The 24,285-nt window shown below is 39.1% G+C and overlaps 1 protein-coding gene across 4 annotated transcripts in view; it reads right to left on the reverse strand.

The window, feature by feature from the left end:
• Window positions 1-24,285, reverse strand: part of ELMO1 (engulfment and cell motility 1) — a 457,219-nt gene that overhangs the window by 356,459 nt on the left and 76,475 nt on the right. For 2 of the 4 annotated variants that reach the window (XM_065884097.1, XM_065884095.1), the window contains exons 6-9: window positions 20,713-20,748; window positions 10,845-10,944; window positions 2,784-2,935; window positions 369-447 (exon numbers count right to left, since the gene is read on the reverse strand). In XM_065884097.1, coding sequence (XP_065740169.1) covers window positions 369-447; window positions 2,784-2,935; window positions 10,845-10,944; window positions 20,713-20,748 — 367 coding nt within the window. Of the gene's footprint in view, window positions 1-364; window positions 448-2,783; window positions 2,936-10,844; window positions 10,945-20,712; window positions 20,749-24,285 lie in introns of all 4 variants that reach the window. The other 2 variants (XM_065884098.1, XM_065884096.1) reach the window with 2 other exon arrangements.

Raw genomic sequence — 24,285 nt, forward strand, 5'->3', positions numbered from 1 at the left:
CCTCTCTGGACCCAGTGAGTATCCAATGAAATGACAGAAGATCACAGGGGCTTCTAACTCTGCATCCATCACAGAGGCAGAGTTTCATCTTTATTTCATCTCTTTGTTCTGGGCTTCTATGTTGGGTTTCATGTGATGAAAGGGCTCTACCACTGGAACACTCCTAACTTTCCTCATCAGACAGGGGCTTGCCCATCTCCACCTAGTTCCCACTGGATCTGTGAATGATCCCAGGCTGTCCAGGCAAACCACTGGGCAGCAAGGAGCCCCACAGGAGTTCCTGGGATGGGAAGGGGAAGGCTCTCTCTGCACCAAAAGTTGCCAGCACAACTGGGCACAGTCTTTAAGACAAAAGAAGTGTGACTTACCTGCCTCTTCTCATCAGGAGCCTTCAGAAAAAGTGCATTAATCACTGCAATGGTATAGGTTTGGATTTCTTGATCTGTCCTGTAAAGACACACAGTAATACAGAAAGTCAGAAGAGGCTACCCGTGAGTTAGACCATGATAAAGCTCATGATTATGTCCCCCCAAAATAATGAGAGAGAAAGCCAGGACCTAGAAAACGCATTCAGCACTGAAAAAATATTTCGACCATCATGAGGCTCGAAACACAGTGAGGGGACGATTACTATTGCTAGCCAGGCAAAACAGGCTCAGTGGAGATCTCCCAGACGTACAGGTGACCAGCTGGCTCTCTCCACTTCTCCTCTATTAGAGTCAAAAACATGGACCAGGGGATGTATATGTGTATGTGTGTGTGTGTGTGTGTGATTTTCTGTCTGATGCATGAAGTATACCTGGGAATAGTCCTGGGTATTCCCTACATTCCTGGGCTTATGATAAAGGAAACTGTTTTGTCACCATGGCAATAATATTACATATTCTAAAAATCTATTTCTCAAATAGAAACTTCTTTTAATTTAAAATCTTTATTGGAGTATAATTGCTTTACAATGTTGTGCTAGTTTCTGCTGTACAACAAAATGAATCAGCTCTATGTACAATATATCCCCATATCCCCTCCCTCTTGTGTCTCCCTCCCACCCCTAGGTAGTCACAAAGCACGGAGCTGATCTCCCTGTGCTATGCAGCTGCTTCCCACTAGCTATCTACCAAATAGAAACTTTTAAATAACAAAAGAATAGGTTTTTATGTTTACAAATTTGCTTTTCACAGGAATGAAATCGGAAATTTCAAATAAAGCCAAGATCTAGTGTTAGCTGCATGGTAAATAAGTAGTAAATAAGAAGGACCCAAGGCTAAGGACCAGAGGCCTATAGGCTATATTTAGAGATAATTTAGGAAGAGGCAGAGCTTAGAACACAGCCTTTGGCAGGATGAAATTCTAAGCCCAGTGCCCCACAGCCCGGCTGGGTGGCCTTGGACAAGTTCACAGGGTGTCCCTACACAGTTTCCTCATCTGTAACACTGGGTAAAAACACTCCTATTTCAAGGAGCTGCCTTTAGGATAAAATGAGGTATTGCATATAAAATCTTTAGTGCAGCACTTGGCAAATGAGCAACTCTCCACTTGGCGAAGCACTCTATAAACGCACGGTGATGCCCTCGAGATTCAGAGAAAAGACACAGACTTTTAAGTTGATACAATTCACATTCAGGGACATGTGCAACTGGTATTATTTCCAGAGAGATTTCACACAAAATCATCATTTTAGAGCATATGTTAATTTTCCCTGAGGCCACAATCCATAAACTGTGTTACTTAACATTTTACATTCTAGTCACCATACCCCCTCCATATGAAGGAAACCTCTAATGCACTTTGGTAGTTTATATTATAAACACAGTCAACATTTTCGGTAGATTGAGAACTACTGAATACTCCCTCGCATCCCCATCCTACACCCCCAACCCAAACAGGCCAATCAGGTTTCTTCTTGAAAATTTGCCAATGTGACCTGAGAGACCAGGGGCAGCAGTTACTGGGAGCCAAGTCACATGACTGCCAGCCAGTACGCTAGAGAAAAGGCCTGTTGTGAGGACTCCAAGGAGGCCATAGTTTCTGTCCTTCCCAAGGCTTAGCTACTTAAGTCATTCCTCGGTTCTATAAAGTGCGCCAGTATCCTTTCAATAAACTCCCTGTCCTAGCCCAGGATGCTTCTTGCCACCTGCAATCCAAATACTTTAATTGATAAAGTGGCATCGTACAAGGGATTCCTTCTCAGGCTTGTATCATCAGAGGCAACCTTACTAGTTACCTAAGCATAGAGAGAAGGAGATATCCCCAAAGACCGAAGTCTGCTAGGGCAGCTGTCTCATAGCTCAAGCCTCTTAAAAAATTCGTATATTATAGAATACAGCAATCAAAGGTCATTGTAATCACCTGGAGCCTAAGAAAGAAGCCTGGCTTTAAAAATTCCTAATAAAGTATGAAACTTCTCATTATATCACAGAAAGCACTATTTTATATGATTAAGGATAAAGACTCTGTTGAGAACTTAAGAGAACAAATTGTCCTATTGTGTCTTATTAAAAGTAAAACTCTACCGATATCTACCAACATTGATCAGAAGTGAGTGCCTACCAAGGCACTGGGGGCAGACCAGTGACAAAAGCAGCCAAGGGGAGCACTTCTGAGCATAACTGTGCTATGTCAGTGTGATGGGGGACAAGCATGGGACGTGGTTTGATTACATACCAAATCAAGATTCTTTTTCTGTGTATTAGTCAAACCAATATGAAACCTTTCCCAGGGGGTTATGGTGGCTGTCCACCTGAAGCATTTTCCCTTCCCACTGTGGTGGAGTCAATCTTGCTTACCCTTGAAGATGGGGAATGAGTTGGCCAATAGTGATCTCTTGTGCCACCTTCTGGTAGAGGTCATGGCCGTTGAGCACCATGGACTCCAGAATGGCCAAGGACCGCTGCAGGATGGAGACGTCTATGGCTGACTTGTTGACAAAACTTGCTATCTGAAAACCCAAGCGGGACACAACTCATGGTAAGCAGAGCAAAGAAGTAGAGAAGGGAGCAAATCAAGTAAATCGGGAGCTCATTTAAGAAACACCAGACACCGAGGACGAAAAGTACTTGGAATAGTACTATTTCAGAAGAATAGTCAGAAATGCATGGAGTCAACAATGATTGTCCACCAGCTTATTACAGACCACTATTTATATCCTATTTCTCTAGCTCAGTAATAAGCAATCTTAAAAAGGAAACAGCTTCAATGAATTATTCTGTCTGGTGTTTCTGGAATGATTCTTCTGAGCTTCAGCTTTCAGGGGCAGACAATTTCAACACATAAGAACTCTTGTGTTTCTTTGAGACAGTAATTTCAACATATACTAATAGCCATTCCCTTCCACTTCCATGCTACTCCTTCACCCACACGATCTGTGGCTTTTATGTTCTTATTATGCTCCTGTTACATTCTTGAGGGACTCACACAAATCACACTTGTCAACACAATGCAACTGGCAACTTTTCACTCACTGGCTATTCTCTTTTTTATTCAACGGAACACTCAATGAAACACTCTTTTCCCCATTCTTCCAATTTCTTATGGTTAAAATAAATTCTTCTCATCTCTCTCAAATTTAGCAAACAGGAAAACATTTAAATTAGAAGCGTTAAAAGTTAAAATAGTCGTTTAAGCTCTAAAATACATTCCCTAAGGAATTAATCACTAAAGCCTCAAGCATAATAAATCACAATGTAAGAGGGAAGTAAAATAAGCATTAGAATAATGGATCACAGTAACCCAAACACATGGGTACCATGAAGGTTTTATTTTAGAGGCCTCATTAAAAGTTCTTACTGTCTGTTGACAACTCACACTAAAACGCTGTTATTATATCATCATAATGACTGCTTTCTTAAAAGCTAAATAATTTGGTTCCATGACAAATTGACACTTACTTCTCCCCCCCCCATCAAAACTAATTTCTCCCTTTCTGCTGTCTCACTGTCCCCTTCTCATCCTCTCTCCATCACTGTACAAGATAAAATGCAAAAGGACCACGACAACTGACAGTTACCAGCTCAACTGTTTTTAGCCCAATGACTCCCCAGTGAAAGTAGGGGTGAGGGGTACAGATATCAACACCCTTTGTGCCTCCAGATACACCTGGATCTCAGGGGGGTGAAAAATAAATGACATAAAGAAGTAAAGTAACATTATGATTTATATTCCAAAAAGCTATTATTTTATAATACAGACTACAGGAAGAGTATGAGAACTTTAAGATTCTCAAAAGACTGCTTTAGCTCCTTTCACAGCTAGTAAACTTCTCTAATGTGTTTACTGTCCCTGCCAAGCCCTCGCCTTAATCCTCATAGATGGGTCAGCTCCCCTATGATATCTATCATGCCACCTTTCCTTCTCTAAGGCCAACTTTCTCTCCCCCAAATCCAATGACCCTCATACCGTGCTCATGGTTTAACACCTAACTTAGATCTCTTCTAAATAGAATATAAATTCTTTGACTTCCCCACCAGCACCACCCCAACCATTTTTCATTGTCCCAGTATAATTCTTGGCACTTAGTAGAAAACTGAAGAACTCACAAAGAAGTGCATTGACAATAACTCTTATTTCTCTGCACTAATTCTATTCTCCTTCCATGCTCCTTTTCTTGTCTCCATTTAGTAAATTTGGATGTACCTTTAAGACTCCATGGAGAATCCTCCAGCTGAAAGCTGATGGTCAACCTCCCTCTCCCACCCTCTAGCCTTCATCCCTTCTTTGCATTCATTCAAGTAATATGTATTGACCATATGCTATGAAACAGACTTGCACTGACCTAGGATCTGGAAATCAAGAGATGAGCAAACACACATGATTTTTAAATTCAAGGACTTTATAATCTAGCACAGACAGATTAAAAAGTCATTTACGGGCTTCCCTGGTGGCGCAGTGGTTGAGAGTCCGCCTGCCAATGCAGGGGACGCGGGTTTGTGCCCCGGTCCGGGAGGATCCCGCGTGCCGCAGAGCGGCTGGGCCCGTGGGCCATGGCCGATGGGCCTGCGCGTCCAGAGCCTGTGCTCCGCAGCGGGAGAGGCCACAGCGGTGAGAGGCCCGCATACCACACACACACAAAAAGTCATTTACTATGAAGTATGTTACGTGCTTATTCTTGGCATCCAAAAGTATACCTCCACTTAGACATTCCAACAAAGCCTAAAATTAAATGGGCTAAAAATCAATCTCATTGACTTCTTATTCCTGCCTTCTCAAGTATCACCTTTCTCGAAGTTTGCCATAATCATTAGTGATTAATAGTCTTAGTTCCCTACTTTCTATTTCCGTGGGCACATTTGCAATGTCTCCCCTATGATACATGTTCAGTTGTATATACACAACACTGGCCCATGGTCCAACTCGTTCCTGCGTTACTAAGACAGCATCTCCTTCAGTTTCCTCTATATTCAAGATTTCCCTCTAATACAAATTTACCCTTTACTTCCATAAATATCCTGTGACAGTATTTCCTTTCTTGAAATACTCAATCAAAACTCTCAATGTTTTCCTGGTATGAAGCACACTTTCTTATAATGGGTTTTAAAGTTCTCTGCAAATTATTAACTCTCACCTGCTCCTAACAGGCTTATACAATGATGGTAAAACAGGCTATGGCCTTTGCTTTCATTCAGACATTGTGCCCCACATATATATTCCATTTCCATTTGCCATTTTTATATATTTCTCTCTCATGAAACTAATCCATTACCTTCCTCAAGGTATTGTTTAAAGTTAATCTTTTCCATCACTTCAGCTCTTCCTTGACACATAGATCCCATCTCTTCAGCAAGCCTGAAGCAGGGTACAACATTTTGTGTAACACACTAAGCTGGCAGAGAGCAGGCACACAACTCATTAGAGTCCTATGCACAATTCTGTAGGAGATACTAGTCGTTTTTTGAAACTAACTTCTATCTTTTGCCTTATTTTGTCAATAGTTTTAACTAGACATCTAAATGACCCAATATGGTCAACTAATGAGTACTGATAACCAAGGCATCAGGGCCGATTGAGCAAACATGATAACTGTAGACAGGCTCCTTATTGGTGCATGGACGAATCTGTGACTGTATAAATGTTATTTTCTATGTCTAGTTTAAAAACTACAGATCGTAGTATAGCTACAGAAGGTTAAAGATTGTCTGGTTAAATTTTAAATCCCCTTGTCTTCCCAAAAGTCACTAATGACTTCCTTTGCCTTTAAATTTTTCCCAGCTCCATTTCTGTACTTTTGGTCAACACAGGTGAGCCGGCTTAAATCAATCGAAGGACAGCTTCTTGAAAGTAGGTCTGTATCAAAGGGAAAAAGAGGTAGGAGGAACTAAAAGTAATTATATATATTACCTCCACGTGCTTCCACTCATTTAAAAGTGCTACCGAAATAGAACATAGGACTATTTGGGTGACATTTTAGAAGCTAAGGGTCATCACATGAATCAATGATACAAATTATTAAAATTACATAAACACTTCTTTGAATCACTTAGATTGAGATCTTAAAATTATCCTAAGTTATCAAAACTGAAAAGATCCATGGAGAGCATGGAGCTCCACTCCCATATTTTAAATTATCTGGGCAGAGGCCCATAAATCTCTCAAGTTTTTGAGAGGCAAAAATTATTGGGTCTCTAAGCTGAAACTGGCTGGATGTTTATTCAGGCACTGAAAGTACTGCAGGGTGAACCAGGCCCTCCTGCAGAGCTAAGGTTTCAAGAGCATTTGTATAAAACTTTCCTTCCAAGAAAAATCACTGATATTATACTTGGCTAGGGGAAAACCAACTGGTAGCACAGAAAGTTCTAGGTTTTGGTTTTTTTTTTTTCCATTTCTTTCCTCTCCATGCCTTCTGACCCTCTCCCTAAGATGCCAAGTCTTTAAAAAGCAACAACGTTATATACTGGCATCAAGGGATTCCAAGTTTCAAAGTGTTTATGAAATGATATTATTTATTACAGAAAAAGGTTGTAAACTAGAATCTAGATTCACACATAACAAAATAGATAGTAGAGAAGGAGACCAAGGCTGGCAGGGGAAAAATATTGCTCCAAAGTTGTATGAATTTGGCATTAATAGGAAGCCAAGTCTGGACCACAGAGATAAGCATCTTTTGTCAGTGCATTTCCTAGTTGATTTTTGTCTAGATAAAGCTCCATTTAAAAGACAGTCGCCTGTACACAATTCCTGGGTTGTCAAAGTGCTGAATTTGATCCAGCTAATGAATAAAAAAGTTAACCTTACAAAAACTATCAATTATAAAGTCATTTTCTGATGACCATTTTTTTTTAATTCACATAAGGAGTTGAGATTTAAGTAGCAATGCAAAGGAAACAGAATGACTAGGAATGAGGATAGCATACATTAAAGGTGCTGCCTTTTGAAAAATATTTAATTTTTAACTTAAACTGCCAAGACTGCTAGTCTTTGCTTCCTTAGATCTAATATGATTTTTATTTAATTTCAGTGAATGAAAACTGTTTTCATAAGCAGTTAGGAAACTAGATTATTGTCATTCTCTCTTAACCACATCTCACATCATTTAAAGAAAGACAGCTTTGTAATTCCTTTATATTCATAACTGAAGTTTTAATTGAAATATATTTAAATACAGTGGCACAGTATTCTTTTTTTTTCTTCAAGTTTTAGGGTTTAAAAAAATGTTTCCAGAGCAAATTTCACTCATTCATTTCACAGAAACGTATTAAGGTCTTACTCGATGCCAGGTTCTAAGGATAGAGACAGGAAGAAAGCCACGGTTCCACCCTCCAAGGACTCATGGTCTCTTGGGAGAGCCAGTCAAAAGAACAAGAAGTCCTCAGAAATGTGGTAAGTGCTGGGATAGTGGCATATACAAGATCCAAGGAGAATGGAGAGCAGAAGAAATCAGTTAACTCTGTACCAGTGAGGTCAGGGAGGGCTGAACAACAGGTAACGCTGCTTCAACAAGACTATTCTTCAGGAGCTGTTCTTTCCATCGCTTAAAACACAGGTGCATGATGATGGGGGAGGGAGCCCTGACCCGGGGGACCAATGACACCCCGCTCTCTATAACCTCACTCAATCTCCCCAAGCCACTGTGTCCTCATCTCCTGACCAGGAGTAGCAAGACTAACTGCTCTGTTCCGCAAAGGATTGCTGTGGGGATCAAAAGAGATAATGTGGGTGAAAGCATAACATAACTTCAAGGAATTCACATTCAGAACAGCACTGTTTTTATAGCAAAAGAGGCTCTAATATCAGAAAAGCAAAGCAATTTGGATGTAGGAAAGAAAGGCCTGCCATAAATTCAGAATGAATTGAAAAATTCTGTTAAGTATGAAAAATCTGCAAAACCCAGTATTTTTAGATTTGAACTTACTTCCCCTAGAACTTTTATTTTAAATTGAAGTCCAGTTGATTTACAATATTCTGTTAGTGTCAGTACAGCAAAGTGATTCAGTTTTATATATGTGTGTGTACATATATACATGTATGTGTGTGTGTGTGTGTGTGTGTATATACACACACACACACATATATATATTCTTTTTCAGCTTCTCTTCCATTATAGGTTATTACAAGATATTGAATATAGTTCCCTGTGCTCTACTGTAGGTCCTTGTTGTTTATCTATTTTATATATAGTAGTGTGTATCTGTTAATTCCATACTCCTAATTTATCCCTCTCCCCTTTACCCTTTGGTAACCATAAGTTTGTTTTCCATGTCTGTTAGTCTGTTTTGTAAATAAGTTCATTTGCACTATTTTTTAGATCCCACATATAAGTGATATCATATAATATTTGTCTTTGTCTGATTTACTTCACTTAGTATGATAATCTCTAGGTCCATCCATGTTGCTACAAATGGCAATATTTCATTCTTTTTACGGCTGAATAATATTCCATTTCTCTAGAACTTTTATCTTGGAAAGAAAAAATACAGCAATTTTTTCTCTGCATTCATAATCTAATGCTTGCATTTCCTGTCACCACCAAAGGAAAGTACTTCCTAACACATCAGGATTTCCTTGGCTTTCTCTTCTACAGTCATTTCTCCTTTTTTGAGCAATTCATACCACTGACAAATATAGGCAAAAAGAGGCTTCATCCTTCTTTGTATGTTTTCTATGTGGTTCCCATTACTTGCTTCCCTCGTAGGAAAAAGGGATTCAGAGGTGCGTCAAGAAGGCCCTGGGTTCCCAATCGGCCCTCCTCTGGAAAAAATAGGCAACATCATGAAGGCGTTCAATCTGTGGGGCTTCTGCTCCCAACACCCTCAATGAACAGACTAGGAGCTCTTCTATGCTCTTCAATTCAAGGCAGTGTCTCCCTCCAGGTACTGACTAACTTCAAAAAGAAAAAAGATAACTTCACAGTGGGGAGACCCACAAGATACCACCTTATCCACATAATCAAGGTCAACATCACCATTAATAAGCATATTAACATCTCATACCCCAATGTGATGCTCTGAAAAGGGCACAACATTACTTCTCTAATATTCTTGCCGAAAATGCATAACCTTAATTTAACCATGAGGGAAATATCAAAAAACCCAGACTGAGGGACATTCTACAAAATAACTGACCAGTATTCTTCAAAATTGTCAAAGTCATGAAAGACAGGGAAAAACTGAGGAAATGTCACATTGGGAGACACGCCAACTAAATGCAGTCTTGGATCCTGGATCTGGTCCTTAACCAGAGAAAGGAAATTGGTAGAAAAACTGCTGAAATCAAATAATGGTAACAGTATTACACCACTGTTAATTTCCTAGTTTTGATAATGATACTATTATTATGCAAAATGTTTAGGGAAACTGGTTGAAGCGTATATGGAACATTCTGTACTATTTTTTTGCAAATTTTCTATAACTCTACCATGATTTCAAAATAAAAGTCTTTAAAAACTCAAGTGACTCATACTGGATTTTGCTTTGATTTTCCAGCTTTTGCACAGACTCTCTGAAATTCTTTATTTTAGACAACCCTTCCCAGGAATCTAGATAAGATAAATGTATGAATTCCAAACAACTCTTCATTTCCAAAAACAGCAGGAAGAAAGATGCCAATACATTTATAAGCCATTTCACAAATACAAAGAGAGGAAAAATAAGTTAACAAATTAATAAATAATAATGGCTCTTAATTTAATACTACATTTAATAGTTATAAAGTCAGGGCTATTCACTTTTTGTTAGAACACTGGAAAGAGAATTGTAAATTTGCAGATACGTCTTTATTACTATTCAACTGCTGGGAATGATAGGGGCCTCTTCTGCCCTCTCTCCCCAAACCAGGTCCACCTTTGCCTGTACCTTCGTTAGTTTCCTCTTAAGGAAAGTAGGAACCAAGCGAATTAGTTGATCTCAGACACATTTATTGCACCAAGATTACCAGTAAGCAGGCTTACTCGGCCTAAGAGGCATGGATCCAAGCACACCTTCTTCTCTTACATTCCTACTTCAGACCCAGTCATATAATAATCAGTATATTTTGCCTCTTTCCCTTTTCCTGAACACCTGGTTAAGGGGAGAAGGATTGGGAAGGACAGAAGGAACTCTACTTAGATCTTGAGAACAGCAGAGTCCAGAAGAGCGGCTCAGCAGACGCTTCTCTGATTTTAACATGTCACCTTGATTTTCCTTGACTATGGGTTCTCATGTATTATACAATCCCTTATGATCCCAGTGGGGAGAAAACATCATTTTTCATATAGAATTTAGGTGCCCTGACCCCCACGTACATAATACTATCAAAAACCACACTCACACTTTAACACAAAGAACTAAAACAAACCATTCTAAAATATGCTCAAATCAGAGAAAAATATCTGTAAAAGAAGGAAGTGATTTGACCTTGGGAAGCATAATCTGAATTACCTTCTTAATGAATGCCACCGAAAACGTATCCCAGGACACTATTCCGTGGTCCATCAGCTCCACAAAGGCCGTCAGAGTGAAGGACAGCATGTCTCCAAAGCTGGAAAACACAAGATCGTATAAGGGTGATAGGCCCAAGAGCTAAATACAAGGGAAGACAGAAGTGAGAAAGCTTTAGAAAGCTGAATACAAGCAGAACTGTAAGAGATCGCTGGGATAAGCAGCTGGGCCACAGGCAATGTCCTTGCAAACATGAGTCAATAGGCAGGAGGCAGGTGGCTTCACAGAGGGGAGCCAGGGCCTCCGTGGGACACACCTGGGCTCACACTCTCATTCAGGTGAGCTGTGTTGTACTGGGCAGGTCCCTAATCTCCCTGAGCCTCTGTCTTCTCTGCCGAAAAACTGGATAGTGAAATCTATTTCATCTCAGGGCTGCTTGTAGAGCACTTAATAAAGTGTGTAACATACAAGAATTCAGTAAATGATAGCTTAAAAAAGCTTCCCAGCGAACAAAAATTAGGAAGAGGGCAATATGCTTCTTTTATTATCTCTGGGTATCCAACAGGGAAGATTATAAATAATTCTATTAACAGTATTAGCATTTTGCAAAGGATTCTTGTGGTCTATATTTGCGTGTGTGTTTGGGTGAGTGCATTTACACACACACACATAGATACAAATATATATGTAAGTAAACATATTCATTTCTATATTACACTGGCCAGCATTTTATCTTTAGTTAATAGGCTTTATATAATACCTTTCTAGAATATTATAGATAATAACTGTTTGCTGACCATAGACTTGCTGTGATTCAAAAGGCTGTAGGAAGGGTCTCATGAGTGGGTTAGAAGTCTAAGCAGAGATCAGGCAAGCTCAAGTAAAAGAACGGCCTTCTAAACAAGCTCCACCCGTGACCCTTATCAGACAATACCCTGATTTCTAGGGCTTTCAAACCAACACTGAGAATCTTTTACAGAAACTCACCTCTACTGTAAATTATCACCCTAATAAATAGTAACTCAAAACTCTCAAGAGAAGTACTTTCTCTTCAAGCACATTGAATTACGCCCATCAGGATCTCCACACTATATACAACCACACTGATTCATATGCTTGATTTTTTTTTTTTTTTTTTTTTTTTTTTTTTATGCGTTACGCGGGCCTCTCACTGTTGTGGCCTCTCCCGTTGCGGAGGACAGGCTCCGGACGCGCAGGCTCAGCGGCCATGGCTCACGGGCCCAGCCGCTCCGCGGCATGTGGGATCCTCCCAGACCGGGGCACGAACCCGTGTCCCCTGCATCGGCAGGCGGACTCTCAACCACTGCGCCACCAGGGAAGCCCTGCTTGATTTTTTAAAAATAAAATTCGTTGTTCAGATTTTTAATCTGTAGACTCTTATATATCACAATTGCTATACTACAAAGTCTCATAAAGTGTCTAGATTGAATCTTCCCAACCATTTTCAATTAATAGAATAGGAAACAAGCTCATATTTCTTTTAAAACAGCTTCACAATTTCCCTTCTTCCTAGTGTTCTCAGCCCAGCCTCAATAACAGACCTGGAAAATTCTGCACCATCTCCAAAGCTGTGATGCTGAAAAGAGACCTACCAAAGAGGAAGTGGCTCTCAGGAAAGGACCGTGATCCCAAGCTGCCGGAGATCAAAGGGGATGAGGTGCGCCTGATAGAAATGGCTACGTGGTTGGTTTCTGGAGTCAGACAGCAGAGGCTACCCTCCAGCTCTCAGTGGACAAGGACACATCGTATGCCTCGGTTTCCTCATTTTATAAGAATGAGGACGACAGTGATGCTGGTGGTGGTGGTGATACCTAACTCAGAGGATTGCTAGGGAAATGAAAGGAGCTACCATACTTAGAGCCCTCTAAGCATTGTATGGCACATGGAAGGCAGTATGCGAATGTTAGTTATTATCATTATGCAAAGTGGTATTTTAAAAAGGTACATAAAGCTCATGATTTTCAAATGTCTGTCTTCATTGTGTAAGAATTCTCTGTCCTTGGAGAGAGAAAAAAAAAAATTGCAAGAAAAGCCAAATGTTTCAAGCCAGAGAGAAAAGCAGCAAATATTTTTTTAAGGCTTTTCTGAGTCACAGGCGGGCAATCCCAATCATACAGGGTGGCGTCAGAGAATCATGCCCCAAAAAGGAAATTCCAAACCAGAAAACTCAAGCTTATTTTAAGAAAACAAAAAAAAGTAGAAAGATAGGCGGAAAATGGATTAAAAATACTAGCAAGAAAGGTTATATAAAAATTCCAGAATGGCTCTTTCTACAGACAATGAGTCCTAAGAAAATCCAAACATTAGCTTGCAAAAAAAAAAAAAACAAGCAGGAAATTACCTCAGGAAAATAAGAGAGCCAGGAAATAAAAGTAATTAGTAAGATTTATTAACAGATTATGTAGGCATTAGAATTACTGTGAAAATATTATTACATAATAAGGTATAGAATTATTAGTAAACAATATTAGCTAATTTATTATTTTATTATATTATTAGTGATAAACCATATTAGCAATTTTTTTACTTATAAAAAGGAAAAAACAACCACCAAGTGATAACGAATGGCTGACATCTATTTACACCTGGCACGCTAAAAGACCTCAACTGCTATAAGATGCCCATCTATAAGACATTGGAGGATGGCATTTGTGACCTCCACACAGTGCAAAAATACTGCCTCAGTATTGTCACTAAAAGAACAAGCAATGGAACGGGCAGTGAAAAAGGAGTAACATGCTGCTGAAATCAAACTCTTCTTTATATTCGCTGTAGCTGGGACTAGAGATGATACTGGTCTTCATTAACTGCTTTAAAAGCAAAAGATAAACTGTATTTATGCTGTCTAATTATCTGAAGGCAAAATGACTCCGCTCCTTGCTCAATGGACTCATAATCCAAACGGCCTTAGTAACATCTGGGGATTGTCCCTCAAGTGTTCCAGAGCTCTGCCTACAGGCTCCTCAGACAGGCTGCAAGGACCTGGGAAAAAGATGGAGAAAAAGGGAAAGAGTATTGTTTGGTTTCCAAACCTCCAAGCTGCTTTCGGGACCAGGATTTAACTCCCCAAGGTTGTTAAGGAGTTGGAGCATCATTTCTGAGAGTGCAGCTAGGGCTTTCTGTGCTTTGTGATAACCCATTAATGTGAACGACTGACAAATGAGAGAAGCTTCTTCACATCACACCAAGGTGCCCAGGAGAAGGAGAGCTCTCTTGGTCCATCTAATGTTTTATATAAATGTTATATAATTTATATTTATATAAATATTATCTAATAACATTTAATATATTTAAATATATAACTATATGGATATAATGTTATTAGACATCTGTTATATATAATCATATATATGTATCTTATAAATATATAGATATAAATGTTATTAGATATACTATGTTTATATGTTATGTTATATATTATAAAATATATAATATGCATATATACTATATTATACATATAGTATATATATGACATATATAATTCATTATAACTGGTTGCTGGATGGCATACTAGGTTTACATGGGGAGAATTTTTTCAAAATTCAACTTCAAATCCTTAGTTGCAAGAAAAGGAGAGCCATGCTAAAATTTTATTACCTTCCAAATCAACGGACTCAATCATCTCATTTCAAATGAGGCAGCTATAAAAGCTCTTCTTGAACCCTGACACAGATGCTTATTTCACTGCTAGAGGAGTGACTCAGGCTCCAAGAGGGAAGGCAGGAGCCAGGGTCCTGTCTCTGAAATCAGTGCTGGGTGCAGAAGATCAAGGCTAAAAGGACTACAAATATAAAGCAGCCACATGGCACATGCGGGGAGCGTTTTTATTTGTTTGGTTTATTTTTTTTTTAGAAAGTGCCAAGCTAAAGATTTTGCAGCACTGACTGACACAAATTAAGCCGACTGCAAACTTTACATGCTGGTTGAGAGCCATGTCACAGCCAACACACCATGTGTGCTGGAATGATTCAAATAAATATTTCTCATCAATTCAGTAGAGACCCTCTTCTTTCCAACAAAATTCAGCCAATCTCAAAGCATTTAAATTTTATGCTGCTAATTTTATAAAAGAATAGTGCTTCCAAATGTCTCCACTGGGTGTCATGCCCAAAAGAGAAGCAGAGAAAAGATGAAAATAAAGACCAGTTTCAAAGATATTAATAAATCATACTGAATATATTCCTAATTGCCAGAATTAATGAATATAGTTCTACCCTGCCCTTTGAGTTTTCCCTAGCATTTTATTTTGTTTCTGGTAAAACTTACATACACTGAAATGTATGGATTTCTGTTGCCCTTCAGATATTCCCTTACCCTTTAGAATCATAGCATTACTTACGTCAGCATATATTCTCTTGGCTCCTTTGTTGAAAATTTAACTGTGGATCAATTTTGGACTCTATTCTATTCCATGGATCTGTCTATCCTCTTACACCAATATCATATTGTGTTAATAACTAACTTTACAGGAAGCCTTGAAGTCAGTTAATGAAATCTTCCAACTTTACTGATTTTTATGAGTTTTTCAAGACTGTTTTGGCTCTTCTAGGTCCAGTACATTTCCTTTAAGTTTTTAGGATTGGCTCGTAATTACTTTTTAAAAGATTGTATTTCACTGAACCTAATTTGGAGAGAATTGCTATCTTAAGTATACTGTGTCTTCCAATCCATGAAATGGTATATTCTCCACTTATTTAGGTCTTCTTTAATTTCTTTCAGCAATATATTTTTTTTTCAGTGAACAGATACTGATGTCTCTTGTTAAATTTATTCCTAAGAATTTTATGATTTTTGACACTTTGTAAATGGAAATTATAAAATTTCATTTTCCAGTTGTTTGCTATTAAGGTATAAAAATATGTCCCTTTTATATACTCATGTTATATCCTGAAACTTTGCTAAATTCAGCTATGAGATCTAGCAGTTTCTTTATAGATTCCCTAGGATTTTCTACATAGTCAATCATGTCCTCTACGAATAGAGTTGGTTTTACTTCTTCCTCTCTGATCATTATGTCTTTTATCTCTCTCTTGACTTATTGCTATGGCTAAAAACTATAGTACAGGGTTGAATAGAAGTGCTACATATTTGCCTTATTCCCAATCTTTATTGGGAGGGGTGGGGATTCAGTCTTCCAACATTAAGTATAACGCTTTTTTTTTTTTTTGCGGATAGTCTTTATCAGGTTGAGGAAGTTCCCTCTATTCCTCGATTACTGAGAATTTTTATGAATGACTGTTGGACGCTAAGAAATGCTTTTTCTGTATCTATTATCTACTTTCTATATCTGTAAAGATGCTTTTTCTCTTTAAGTTTTCTCCTTTATTTTGCTAAATACTAAATCACAGTGACTGATTTTTCAGATGTTAAACTATTTTTGAGATAAATCTTTACATCTTTACAGGCCACAAATCTTTTTTTTTTTTTTTTTTTTTTTTTCGGTACGCAGGGCCTCTCACTGTTGTGGCCTCTCCCGTTGCGGAGCACAGGCTCCGGACGCGCAGGCTCAGCGGCCATGGCTCACGGGCCCAGCTGCTCCGCAGCACGTGGGATCCTCCCGGACCGGGGCACGAACCCGTGTCCCCTGCATCGGCAGGCGGACTCTCAACCACTGCGCCACCAGGGAAGGCCCACAAATACTTTTTATACATTGCTTGATTGTTCATATGATTTGTTCATATGTTTCTGGGGAGTGTCGCACCTCTGTTGATTAATTTTTATTTCCTGCATTGGCTTTGTCAGGTTTTGGTATCAGAGTGATACTTGCCTCATAGGCCTCATAAAATGACTGAGGACTTTTCCCCTCTACCTCTATTTTCTGAAACCATATGTGTAGATTTGGTATTTCTTCTGCATATGTATAATTAAATTCACCATTGTAACCTATTTTCATTGTGTAAAGGCTTTTGAAAATGAATTCAACTTCTTTAACAGATGTGGGTATTCAGATTTTCTATTTCCTCATAGGTCAGTTTTGTGTCAGTTTAGTCCTCAGTTAATGCTGAGATGGAGTAAGGAGAGCAAGAGGTTTATTGGAAGATAGGTGGTGCTTGTGAAAGATAAAGAGGCACAAAGCAAGACTGGGTAAGAATACCCTTCAGACCGATGCCTGTGAAAGGAAAGAGGACGCAGATGTAGATCCGACAGTCCCAGCCAACCCAAGAGGAAGCTCAGTATAAATACGGACTGTTAGAGGGGTCCCACAATGGGCAGAAATGGCGAGGCCCTGGTATGTGCACCATGCTCATCAGGCTCACTGACTAGGGGCTGCCTAGAAAGAGCGTGTACGGTTTGAAAGCTGTTATGGATCTTGAACGTGCTATAGCAGGAAGCTATCAGCTAACTGTACTCCTCAGGGTTGATTAGCAAATTCTTTCTTGAAGGGAGATTAGAAATTAAAAAAGAAATTAGAAAAGAGTGTTAAAATCTCCAACCATGATTACAGATTTGTCTATACTTCTCTTTAGTTGTCAGATTTTGCTTCATGTACTTTGAGGCCTTATATATTAGGTACAGACACATTTAACACTTTATGTCTTCCTAATGAGCCAACCATTTTTTATTGTGAATTATCTCTCTTAATCTTTGATAATATGTTGCCTTGAAGTCTTATTGTGCCTGATATTAATAAAACAACTGTTTTATTATTATTTCCAGTTACATGGTATATGTTTTTCCACTTTCAAACTACATGTTCTTTTGTATTTATAGTATATCTCTTGTAAACAGCATATAGCTGGGTCCTGCTTTTTCAAATTTGATCTGACGCCTCTTAATTGAAGAACTTCCTTCAAATTTCCTGTAGTGTGTATCTGCTAACAATGAACCATCTTAGTTTTCCTTTATTTGAAAGTACTCTTATTTCACCTTCATTTCCAAGATAGTGTTATTAGAAAAGAATTCTGGGTTGACAAGTTTTTTTTTTTTTTCCTTTCAGCACTTTTAAGAAGTTGCCTTCTGGCCTCCATATTTCTAATGAGAAGTCAGCTCTCATTCTTATTTTTATTTTCTTAATGTAATAAGTTGTTTTTCTCTGGCTGCCTTCAAGGTATCCTTTTTATCCTTCAATTTCAGAAGTTTGACTATGATGTTTCTAGGCATAGTTTTCTATCTATCCCACTTGGGTTCAACAAGCTTCTTAGATCTCAAAATTTATGTTTTTCAACAAATTTCAGGAAATTTCTATCATTATTTCCTCAAACATTTTTCTGCCCCATTATCTGTTTCCTCTCTCTCTGGGACCCCAATTAAATGTATTTAAAATCAACTGCTACTATCTCACAGGTCAATTATTCACTATATCTAGTCTTCAGATTGGGTAACCTATACTGATATATCTTCAAGGTTACTGTCTCTTCTGCCATCTTCAACTCCTACAGTGAGTTTTTCATTTTAAATATTATACTTTTCAGTTTCATAATTTCCAATTGGTTATTTCTTATTTCCATTTCTCTGCTGAGACTCCCCATCTGCGAATTTAATATGCTAATGCTTTTCTTTAGTCTTTTAATATATTTATAAACATTGCTTTAAAATTTTCATCTGCTATTTCCAACATCTGGGTCATCTCAAGGCAGGCTTCTACTACTTGCTTTATTTCTTTTCTTAAGTATAGGTCATCTTTTCCTATTCCTTATATACCTAGTAATTTTTTACTGTATTCTGAACATTGGGAATGAAACATTGCCAAGGCCATAGTTCAGCTTTGTTCTTCTGAAGAATTGGTTTTTGTTCTAGTAGGAAGTTAACTTGGCTAGAATCAGATTCCAAACTCCTCAGTGAGTGACAGTTTAAATCTCTTCCCAATTCTTTCCATTTCCAGTTGCTAATTTTACCAGGTCCCTTTGGGGTTCCCATACACACGTATATTCACACTTCAGTGATCAGTGATAGAGTTGGCAGAGTTTATATATAGATATGGGGTCGTCTCATACCCTCTGAGCCTCCTTCCTTTCATGGATTCCCCTTAATAATCTAGCTGCTCTGCCAGCCCCAAACTATATCCTCTTAGTAACTTACTAAGACTGAGGGTTCTTATCACCCCATGCTACCTGGATAAGCAGGACTCCTCAGGCAAAAAGCTGCAAATACACAAATCTCATCTAGGGCTTATCTGTTCTCTCAAAGATTGACTTACTTCTTTCTGTCTGTTTTCAGTTGCTATACAGTTTCTTCAGACACTTGTTTTTAGATGTTTCTGTTTGCAATATTTTGTCTAGAGTTTATAATTATTATCTATGGTACTTAGTCTGATTAAGCTACTTTGCAATTCCCAGGGCCCTGAGCATTGATTTTGTCTGCGATTGATAAATGGAAATCATGATTCACGCTTGGTCACACTTCCAACACCTCTATATACCAAAAGATTAAAACTACTGGCAGATAAATTTTAAGAAACTATTTTGGCTTCAGAGCCCAAAATTCTTCTGCATTAGCAAATTGTATGAGGTTGTTAGAGAAAAAATCAGTTCGAATCCCAACACCACCTCATTTTAACTTCTTCATAAAGGAAACAATTCTAATTTTACTCATCTTGTATGGTGGATAAAAGTGTGAATTAGAAGTAACGAGTGTAAACATTGAGACAATGCCCAGGACAGAGTAAATTCCCATAAAAGATGGCTTCTACTGCTATTACCATTAAGTGTTTCTACTATATTAAAAATATATATCAAAGTTAGGTTTAAGAAGCTTTACCCTAAAAACTCAATATTTCTACTTTATTAGAATGTAATAACTGAAGAGTTCCTGCAATTAATACTTCTTCTAGTGGGAGGGGTAGGGGAAGGTGAATGATTTGAGACCACTATCATACACTGATCAGAATTTTCTCTGAAGGCTTAAAAAATAAGGTGCACATTTTCAGATACTGTTCAGTCTTCCTTCTCAAACTGAAACTGTACACTTAACAACTTAGCAAAATGGGACTTTGTTCAACCTATTATAGAGAGTTTGTTAGATCCTCTATGGACTCACCTTGTTTAGTGGATAATAAAGGCACTGAGGAGGGAATACTCTAAGAAAGAAGTTTTGAGATTTCCAGACATAATTATCAGGCAATTCACAAATATACAGGTGGTTGAACACATTCTCACACTGAAAGTAAATAATTTTCATTCCATACTTCAGCCCTAAATATTTTTTTTAATGCGGATCTTTTTCTTACCAAACCACTGAAGAAAATCAAAGACTTTTGACTTTGAACATCACATAGGCCACAAAAGAGAAAGTTTTTTTTTTAAGTAATACATAAAATTATGCCTAGCCTTGCTCCAGGAGAAGGGTAGCAATCCTGATGTGATCATTTTATGGTTACAAACATAAAATACTCTTTCTACCACAAAGTAAAGAGAAAAGGGAAATAAATTTTTAAAAAACCCGTTCATAAGAACATCAAAAAGGGGCTTCCCTGGTGGCACAGTGGTTGAGAATCTGCCTGCCAATGCAGGGGACACAGGTTCGAGCCCTGGTCTGGGAAGATCCCACATGCCGCGGAGCAACTAGGCCTGTGAGCCACAACTACTGAGCCTGCGCGTCTGGAGCCTGTGCTCCGCAACAAGAGAGGCTGCGATAGTGAGAGGCCCGCACACCGCGATGAAGAGTGGCCCCCGCTTGCCACAACTAGAGAAAGCCCTCGCACAGAAAGGAAGACCCAACACAGCCAAAAAAAAAAATCAATTAAAAAAAATTAATTTAGAAAAAAGAACATCAAAAACCAAGCAAAAATAAATCACTTGCTCTAAACATCTAGACACATAGTTACACAATCAGTCAGAGGACAGGGTTTAATTATGCAGAGAAGAAGGAAGTGTTATATCATCTGAATCAACCCATCAGAAATTCTTACCAAGGCTTCATGATCTTCTGCAATTTCTGGTATCGCCTGCAAAATTCAAAAACAGTCATGTAAGGAGCATGTGTGGAAGCAATAAGTTTTACACAAATTACAGATCACGAAGAAAGCCCAGGATGAGATATAGGGCAGATTTAACAATCATTAAGAGAACTTAATTCATTTCAAAACATTTCTCCAAGCAATAAATTGGTGTTTTTTTAATGATACAAAACAATCAAAAGATGGGGATTAAACCACTGTAACCAACCTATTGCATTTACTTATGAGTAAAGGCAACAAGAACACTCCATTTGGCTCAGAATGGGTATATATTCAACAGGGGGAAATCCCTAGAAATAAGAGGGGCATATTTTCAGTGAAAAAGCAGAGCCAAAAAACACTAGTCCAGTTGTTCTTAAGTACATGCTCAACAAGGGAGAAATAGTTGATTAGCTTTCTTTGGTAAAATGCCCACTAATTCTACTTTCTCTTTTCTTAAGAGAAAGAAAAAAAAAAAAAGTTTCTTCTGAAGGAAGACACCGTGAGACATTGCAATAATTCCAGGACCACAGATGGAACCCTGGGATAGTAGTCTGCAAAAAAAGTGCACGATCAACAAAACATGTCTGTAAAAAAGGACAATTATGCTTCTTTAAAAACTAAAGATTAGGTCAAAAAGATTAGGAAACAAGTGTTTCTAACCTTATCAAACCACTTCCCATTCCTCAAGTCTGCCACATTTCTCCGGCATTAAGTGTGTTCTTCCCTCTGCTGGGGGAATACCCTTCCCCTCCCTGTCGGACTAGCTAAGTCCTACCCCAAATTCATCTGATTCAAGGCTCCTCTGTGCAGCCTCCCTGACTTCTGATTTCCCTTCCTTGACCAGACTGAGGGGGGCGCCCATGTCCACAGTGCTGAGAATACATCAGCTGCATGACTTAGGACATCTCACTGTCCTTCTAGCTACCTGAAGGCAAAGGCTCGCTCTGTAACTCAGCTACTATAATGTCAGGCACATGCAGAGTAGGTACTCAATTCGGAAGAAGTTAAGTTTCACATTTTCGACCTCATAAAATGTAACCACTTCCGAAATCTAACTGACCATGAGAAGATCAGATCTAGTATTTGATAAAACTGGCGAGTTAGGGCTTCCCTTGGCGCGTTAGGGCTTCCCTGGTGGCGCAGTGGTTGAGAGTCCGCCTGCTGATGCAGCAGACGCCGGTTCGTGCCCCGGTCCGGGAAAATCCCACATGCCGCGGAACGGCTGGGCCTGTGAGCCATGGCCGCTGAGCCTGCGCGTCCGGAGCTTGTGCTCCGCAACGGGAGAGGCCACGGCGGTGAGAGGCCCGCGTACCACAAAAAAAAAAAAAAGAAAAAAAAAAAAAACTGGGGAGTTAAAAATGTATATAAGGTGATCTTCCTCTTCCTGCGCCCTTCCCCCTCCTTAACCTGCCTTTATTTTAAAAAAAAATATATATATATATATATTTGATATATATAGAAAAAAATGCACTACCTAAAAGTTGAGAATTATATTTTATTCGGTGGACTTTCTGAGGACTCAGTTCCAGAGGCAGCCTCTCAGGTAGTGCTGAGGGATGGCTCCAAAGAGGAAAGGGAGGAGCCGGGACACAAAGGAGTTTTGCAATAAACCAGGGAGTCAGCACATCAAAAGATTATGGTTAACTAAAGAAAAACCAGACATCTTAAGTTAATGGATTTAGTGCTTTTCCATATATGAGAAGATGCAACAGTCTGGGCTCACTGAAATCATTCCTTTGACATGCACCTTAGCGATTTAGGGCCAGTATCCTGCTTTTCTCCATCCTGAACCCCCTCAGGGTGGTGGGAGGCAGCTGCAGTGGCTGATGACGTGATGGCCACATGTCCTTTGTTTACTGATATGGCAGGCGGACATTTTGCATCCACATATATGTTAGCTTCCTTTCCTTCTCCTTCAAATAGCCATTGGGCAGAGTGGAAGAAGTAGGTGGCCATGGGGAAGGAGGCCTGAGCAGAGTTTGGGCCCTTTTGCAAGAGCCAAACACTACCCTCCACTAAAAGGAACTGGGGTTCCTTGGAGAAATGACTTGGTCCAGGGCTGGAAAGATCTAGATAAGCCTGGAACATTTCACTGAGCCAAAAAGTACAGAAATGCTCAAAGAATAATGGGAGACAAGGCAGGATACAGAATACAGCTTGATGAAGTTTCCAAAGCCATATCTGGGATAAACTGGACATCAAAATAAATAATAATAGTGATAAATTATAGCCCAATGAATAAAACAGGGAACAAATGGCCTACATTGCTTTAAAGAGTGGTGTGTTAGTATTGTTGAAGAACCAAATCTCTGGGAGAAAATATACAAACCTGATTTGTACCACTTTCCATTTCCCATGGTGTAACTACTCCAAAATTATTTCTTAATTATTTACAAAGGGGGGAAATTGCATTACAGGGAGATACCAGGAAGGCGCTACCTTAACAAGTGGTCAAAGTGAACATCAGTAATAAGACAAAGAGACATCATGTGCCATTAAGAGGATGCAATGAAATAGACACAAGCATCTGTGATATTCTAGCCAAAGACATATGTTTTCTAAAAGAAGAAAACACTGGAGAAACCTGTAGAAAAAGGACTTCGTGTTTCAGTAGGAAACTATGCAGTGTCTATGGCTTACTCTTCTGGGTTATCCAGCCCTGATTCCAGCCCTGCTGTCTTTAAGCTGTAGGTAACTGATGTATATGTACATTTTGTCCTGCCTAGTGGTGATTTAATTAACTTCCTCCCTGCAGGTGAAAAACCAGTTTTGTCTCCATTTACAATTCATTTCGACATTGCTCTGTTTCACATAAATTTGTGCCCTTTTGACTCTTCCTTTGAACCAGTGAAAACATCTGCCTGGTTCCCTCGTATCAGATGAGTAAAATACATTCTTTTAACACATATTCAATTTTATAATCTCTATGAAAGCCATGCTTTTATCTTTCCCTGATAATTACCTTTTAATTAATTACCTTTTAATAAACCCCAACTGGGGAATATTCTAAAAATGGCTCACCTCTAATCTCAAAAAATGTCAAAGCCATGAGAGAAAAGGAAAGACTAAGGAATAGCTCCAGATTGCAAGAGATTATGTTAGGGAACCGTTGACTGAAACCACCCGTCTTGGCCAGGCACGATGATAACCACTTGGATGAGTTGTCTGGCAACAAGAGGTCTTGATAAGAAACAAGGTGCTGCCACCAAAAACTAACCGGGAGAATTCGGGAGGGGCGGAAAGGAGGGAGGAGATGCCAGTCCATATGTCCTACCAACCTCCCAGAATCTTTCTCACTGGAATCCATCTTGGCTGAGAGATGCACGTGCCACCAGGAAGGACCCCGAGTCAGTCCAAATATGAGCACAAGCAAGATGACTGGCCAGAGACCACTTGGAAACTAACCCCATTGCCATAAAACCTGAGATTGTGAGGCACGTGGAGGAACAGCTCTCCCAGCTTCCCTGACCCTGCTGCTCTCTGCCCGGACTCCCTTTTCCAATAAAGTCTTTTGCTTTGTCAGTACATGTGTCTCCTAGGACA

This window comes from Phocoena phocoena, chromosome 9 (genome assembly GCF_963924675.1).
Source record: "Phocoena phocoena chromosome 9, mPhoPho1.1, whole genome shotgun sequence".
NCBI classification, from domain to species: Eukaryota; Metazoa; Chordata; class Mammalia; order Artiodactyla; family Phocoenidae; genus Phocoena; species Phocoena phocoena.